Source organism: Phoenix dactylifera, unplaced genomic scaffold, assembly GCF_009389715.1.
Source record: "Phoenix dactylifera cultivar Barhee BC4 unplaced genomic scaffold, palm_55x_up_171113_PBpolish2nd_filt_p 000228F, whole genome shotgun sequence".
Lineage (NCBI taxonomy): Eukaryota > Viridiplantae > Streptophyta > Magnoliopsida > Arecales > Arecaceae > Phoenix > Phoenix dactylifera.
Genome location: NW_024067733.1, coordinates 813929 through 820841, shown reverse-complemented (window position 1 = coordinate 820841; position 6913 = coordinate 813929). Strand labels below are relative to the sequence as shown.

Sequence of the window (6913 nt, the reverse complement as noted above, 5' to 3'; positions counted from 1 at the left end):
AACCATGTAAAATAATTAACTATTATTATAATTATAATGATAATAAATTATTATTATTATTATATTATTATAGTCATTAGTATACAAGATTGTAATACTTAAGATACTTATCATTTTAGCTAGTATAATAATTAATTATAATATAAAAATAAAAATTCAAATAAATCACTATTATAAACATTAAATAATTATCATAGTAATGCATATAATATTATTACATATCGTATAGTATTGAGAATGGTTAATAGTCGGTTGTGGTTGGTCAAATGTGATAAAAGAACAAAATGTAAACTGTCTTCTAGAAGGGTAACCTGATCAGGTGATTTGCAAAATTATCACACCTCTTTTAGCATTAAATAACCAAACAACTGCAAATGCATTTGCAATCATGAACTAAATCAAACAAAAATAGTTTTTACAACAACAATTTCAAATGCAACATTTCTGCCTGGAGCTATATATCTTGTTGCAGGTGACCAAGCAACCTCCATATGTTCCAGCATGGTAATCTTCTCTAGCATACCAGGGCATGGAAACATTTGCCCCCTCCAGTCCTTTCGAAAAACATAGTGAATAGCATCGATAAGTCTTGTTGATATGCAGCACTTTATATACAAGAACAAACAGTTACCTCTTTTGTTGCGTGGAAATTACTCCACACAACCTGCTACTTGTTCTCAGCGTCAATCGTTAGTTTTGGTATGCTTACCCAACTCCTTCATGCACTAATCTCAACTGTAATTTTTGTAGTTTTATAGCTTGTTATCTTGATGTACCAATAATTATCTGAAAAACATCCTTGCCGAGGAAATCTTTAGTGAACAGAGAAGATTGAGGACACATATAAACAGAACTCAGTTACAGTTAACACTTTCGGAATTTGCATGACACATTTGTTTCCAGACAAACTCTGCCTCTTTCCATTTTCTTGATTCCTCCAGTGCAGCTTTCAAAGAGACTAAGCAATTAGAAGGTACAGTTGCACTTTTCTTGTCAATCATCTTATAAAACAAACCAAATGCTTCTGGAGCTTTGCCAGAGACACAAAGCCCACTAATCACTGTGCCATAAACTTTGCTATCCAGTTCCTGACTCTTCTCCAAACTAAACAGCAAAAGCTCGCGTGCTTCCAAGAATTTCTTGCCCTGGCAGAGTGATCCAGCCAACTTCTCCATTTTCACATAATATCCATTATCATAAAGCAATCTAACAATCTCGAAAGCTCTATCACTCAATCCATTGCTAAACAGATTGGCCATAACATCTGTTGAAAGATTGATGCTTTGACGAATCTTCCTCTCTATCATCACAGCAACCAACTTACCAGCTTCTTCAGCGCAATAATCTTTTTCCAAAAGCCCAGCAAGCACTGAATGGAAGGTAGCTGTGCTAGGTCGATGCCCACTGTCCAACATCCTCTCCAGTGCCTTGAAAGCATAATCCACCTTCCCATTCCCCAAAAATCCCACAACCAAAGCCTCATAGGTCTCCACATCTGGCACAAGGTCCCTCTTTACCATTGAGACCAGCAGCTCATACCCTTCTTTAAAAGCCCCCTCCCTGCAGTGCCCCGAGATCAGAGTCTTGAATGCTCCAACATCCACTGTGGCCCTCCTATCCAACAGCTGCTGAAACAGCCTCCTCGCCTTCTCTGCTTTTCCGTTGTTACATAAATACTCACATATTGGATTATAAGCTGCCATCAAAGGAACACAACCACCTCTCCTCCGCAACACCTCCTTCTCTAACAACTCATCAACGAGCTCCTCCGCTCTCCCAAACTCACCACTTTGACATAGGCCCCGTATCAACGTGCTGTATGTGGCCGAGTCAGCCTTAACCTTCAGTTCCGGCATTCTATCAAACATCTTCAACGCCTCACCCACGCGGCCCATCTTACAGTGTGAAGCTATCAATATGTTAAACGTGCAAGTATCAGGCCTAAAAGTTGAATCGCCATTGGCACCATTTCCCTGTTCCAAGATTTCCTTCCCCAAATCCATCCTTTTAGCCTCACAGAGCCCTTGGATGAGGGTATTGTAGGTGATCCGGTTGGGCTTGACTCCAACCGCCACCATCTGCTCGAAGACGCCCACGGCCTCGGCCGGGAGCAGCCTGCCGCAGTACCCGCGGATCAGGGTGGTGTAGGAGACGACGTTGGGGGCAAGATCGGAGCTTTTGGTCCGCATAGCGTCTAGGAGGCCGCGGGCGGCGTGGAGCTCGCCGGCGCGGCAGAGGCCATCGAGGAGGGTGTTGTAGGTAACGAGGTCGGGCTGGCAGCCATGGCGGGGCATCTCGCGGAAGAGGCGGAAGGCCTCGGCGGGCATGGAGTTGAGACAGAGGCCGCGGATGAGGGTATTGAAGGTACAGGCGTCGGGGCGAACGGCGGGGGCGCGGTGGAGCATTTCGTCGAACAGGGAACGGGCGGCGCGGGTGCGGCCGCGGCGGAGGAGGGCGGCGAGGAGGGAGTTGAAGGAGAAGGCGGAGGGAGAGGGGAGGAGGCGGAAGAGGGAGAGGGAGGAGCGGAGGTGGCCGGCGCGAGAGAGGGAGCGGAGGAGGGCGTTGAAGGAGTGGTCGGCGAGGGAGGAGGGTGGGAGGGAGAGGGCGAAGTGGAGGGCGGGGCGGGGGTCGCGGGAGCGGAGGAGGAGGTGGAGGGTCTTGGCGGCGGGGCGGCGGTCGGAGAGAAGGGAGGGGAGGAGGGGTTGGGCCCAGCGGAAGAGGCGGAGGGCGGCGGCGGGGGTGCTGACCAGGCCGAGGGCGCAGAGGAGGGCAGAGGGGGTGAGGCGGGGGATGAGGCCGGAGAGGGCAGAGTCGAGGGCCCCATGGGAATTGATGAGACGGGCGATGGCGTGGGGGAGGTCCGGGTCCAGATCCGGATCCTTTGTTAATTCTAATTCTACCGACGAGGAGGAGGAGGAGGAGGAGGGGGGACGGAGGGAGCGCTGCTGGGAACGGGACATGGCATGGCGGCAACGCGTCTGGTTTGGATCATTAGCTGATGTGTCGGTTTTCTCGCTGGACGTCGGAATTCGGAAACGTACATAGTTATTTTCTTGCACATATTTTTCAAAAAAGGGTTAAACATAAATTATCATTAAAACTAAGAAATGGAAATAAAATTTTTAGTCAATATAAATTAAACATAAAATTACGAAAAATCGAGGTTGCGAATCTCAATTACTCCATTTATTAATGTGCAAAAGCTTGACCAAAACTGTGTCATGGAAAAATCTATTTAGCAATGTGCTTAGTTTGAAAGAGAGAAAAAATAGAAAAGAAAAAGCACAGAATATCATGGGAGGATGATTTTTAAGACACATGAGATCTAGATTCGCTATTTCGGTATCAGACTCTACATCAATACCATGCTAGCACAGTATCGATATGCCATCTGTATCAGATATCGGTACTGAATTACGGTACAGTACGTCCAATACTTTTGTGTCAAACATTCTATAACGCTTCAATAGAAACATAAAGTAATAACTATATAGGATCATACAATTTTCTAGATTTCTAAAGAAACAAGAGTTTTGTATGAGAAACATAGAATAAAAATGTTACTGAGATAGCTAGAAGTAAATGATTGCATTAAGAAGCACATCCCCTGAAAAGGTATGCCAGATAATGTAATTGTCTAGCCCATAATTGTAACATTAAACTATATTTCTTTGTAAATAGAAGTAGCACAGTCCACCAAATAGAATGGATGCTGTCACGGCTCTACAGATAAAATAATCAGCGGCAATATAATTGCAACTAAATAACAAAAAATATCTATTATGACTGTCTTCTATGATTTAAAGGAAGTGACATATAGGAAGCATATATCAAATCTACCTGCAGCAAAAGAATGTGACAATTTTTGGGTAAGTACAATAGTGATGGATCTCCGACCTCAGACACCAGCTCTATCATCTCATCTTTCATTAGGTGAGGGAGTATCTTGATCTATATTTGTCGAAGGAGATGTTAAAGCACCAAAATAAACTCCTGTCCCTTGTTTCCCTGAACATGTACCTCACATCACAGTAAGTTCTCAAGGGAATATACATTGTTGAATCCTGTGTCACCTTTGTATGACAAAAGACAAACAAATCCTAGGATTGACCACTCTTTTGCTAATTATGTATAAGCAAAGTAGTCATCTAACAAATTCTGCCGTCGAGTATGAGTTGGGCCATTGTTCTTTATTGGCTATAATATTTAGAAATTGATTATTAATACATATATCCTTTCTATCGTATGTAATGATAAAGATAAAACTCTTATATACATGCAAAATTAGCTCTCACATAATAAGCAATGCAGGTTTTTTAAAGTTGAATGTCACATGTAAATGAAAATATATAATGTATTTATCTGGAGATGTATAATTGTACAACCATCATTGTTATGAATTCAGAAAATAAGCAAATATAAAAAAAATAAATCCAAAAGGGTAGTGCTCAGGAATTTTGTGTCCATGTGTATTATGATAGAATAAATCTATTGAGGAAAAGCACAAGCCAGAAAAATAGTATCCAAAAAACCTACAATAACCACTCTCTTTTCTAGAGAATATTCCTTCATATCATAGATAGAAACTAAACAAAAAATGGTGGAAATCAGATATATAAAACACACACACAGACACAAAAAAATAACTACATGGCCACTCATTATTGCCCTATAAAAATCATAAAAATAATAAATAAGACTAAAATGAAATATTCCAATAGCAAACATTGCATATAGTATACAAAACAAAATATAAATTAATGTAACTAATTTAGAAGACTAACTAAGAAAATAGACATGAAGAGGGAAAATAATCTAAAGTAACTGATGGTGAATAGAAACAAAACTATGATTAGGCTCACAACCCCCAAAACAATATCAGTATCCAAATACATATAAAGGGGCTGATGTTGAAATGTAGAGGCAATGAAACTGAGAATGCTACATAGATAGAAGAATAGTAAAAAAGATGCAACCAGGTTATAATTTCCATGGCAAAGAGTGAGAAAATGTCAGGAAAATATATAACTAACTGATCACAACTTCAAGAATGAAATTCTCATGCAAATGTTTTTTTCATCCACTCGACTTGCGCTGAGACCACAATAAGAAAACTCTGTTGTCCAAAAAGACAACCCAAGAGGGGGGGTGAATTGGGTTTTAAGTAATTATTGCAATTAAAAACTTTGTGATTAACTAATTAAACCTTATTGCAAATGGATTAATTAGTTTACTATATGCAGTGAATGAAGAAAATGGAAGAGACAATAAAACAATCACAAACACAAGAGATTTTATAGTGGTTCGGAGCTAACACTTGCTCCTACGTCCACTCCCCAAGCTTCACTTGGGAGTTCATTATAATCCCTCGGATTACAGCCGGTTGTTTTACAAGCTCACAACCCAACTTGTTGTTTTACGAGATCACAACGAACTCGGTCGGTTTTTACAGGCTCACCGACTAGAACCACCCGATTGTTTTCCCGGGATCACAATCGAACCCTTATACGTTGGTTTTACCCTCGGCTCACCAACCAACCTTAACACCCTTGATTCAATCCCCTGATTGAATCAAGTAAGAAAAACAGTTTGAAAAGAGTACAAGGATAGCTTCTTGAAAAGCAAATATAAACAATATAACTAAAGAAGAGTTAGAAGCCCCCAAACAGATTTTTAGATGTGAGGAAAGGGACTTCTCGAACTTTGCAATCTCCTCTTGAGTGGGAAGTAGATTTGCTGTCAGATGAGGAGCCTTGAATGCGAGGAAGATGTTTAGAGGATGGACTTCAATGCACTTCTTCCTTCTTTCTCTTGTATTTACTCTAGAGAGGGTTTGGTAGGTGGAAATCCCTTTTGCTTTGAATGGAATCTCTCTCTTGATATCTATTACTGTTTACTCTGGCTATTTAAGCACTTTCCATCGAAAACTAGCCGTTAGACACACTTTTAGAGCCGTTCTGCACAGTCTGCAACTTCTGACATAGTGTCCGTTGGGATCGGAGTCGACTCGGCTGTTGCTGGAGTCGACTCATGCTTTACGGGAGACAACTCGCCCACTGTTCAAAATTTGAATTAAAGTGCTGTCCCGTTCTGGAGTCGACTCAGCCAAACTTGGAGTCGACTCGCCAATGTCTGGAGATGACTCGGCCCTCCGGAGACGACTCGTTCTCAGGGTTCCAGAGATCTGTTTTTCTGCATTTCTTTCTCGAGTCGACTCGGATCATCTTGGAGTCGACTCGGCTCTCAGAGCCCGAAAACTGATCCTCTGTGTTTGGAGTTGAACTGCCTCGGAGTTGACTCGCACTTTGTTGGAGTCGACTCGGCTCTCAGTGTCCGAAAACTGCTTCTCTGTGTTTTGAGTTGAACTGCCTCGGAGTCGACTCGCATTTTGTTGGAGTCGACTCAGCTCTCGGAATCCGAAAACTGATCCTCTATGTTTTGGCTTGAACTGCCTTCTAGTCGTGCTTTCCTCTGAGAGTCGACTCGTACTTAACTAGGAGTCGACTCGCCAAACTTCGGAGTCGACTCGTAACCTTCTGGAGTCGTCTCGGCTGCAGGGTCTGAAATACATTGTTCTGTCTTTCTTCTGTTACCCTTTGGAGTCGACTCGGAAACGTCGGGAGTCGACTCGGCAACCATCGGAGTCGACTCGAACCCTTATTGAGTCGACTCGCTGACAGGGTCTGAAAATCAACTTTCTGTCTTTCTGTCAGCTCTCAGTCGGAGTCGACTCGTAGTGTACCGAAGTCGACTCGAGCATGTGCCAGAACTTCTGAAACACTTGGAGTCGGCTCGTAACCTTCCGGAGTCGACTCGAGCTTCAGACTTTGGTTCAGACTGAGTTCCATACTTAGCCAAAATGTATTGAACCGAAGCTAGAGACACTTAAACATAAATTCACAAATATTTGGCT

General features: G+C 42.4%; 1 protein-coding gene across 1 annotated transcript; it reads right to left on the bottom strand.

Annotated features, from left to right (window-relative positions):
• Window positions 1-296: 296 nt before the first annotated feature.
• On the bottom strand, window positions 297-3025 carry LOC103697383 (pentatricopeptide repeat-containing protein At1g02060, chloroplastic). The gene has a single exon (XM_026801223.2). The coding sequence runs from the start codon at window positions 2958-2960 to the stop codon at window positions 855-857; it is 2106 nt and encodes a 701-aa protein (XP_026657024.1). The 5' UTR covers window positions 2961-3025; the 3' UTR covers window positions 297-854.
• Between the last annotated feature and the right edge of the window lie 3888 nt (window positions 3026-6913).

Coding starts and splice junctions, on each gene's coding strand:
- LOC103697383 (XM_026801223.2), bottom strand. CDS start 2,960: ATGTCCCGTTCCCAGCAGCGCTCCCTCCGTCCCCCCTCCTCCTCCTCC.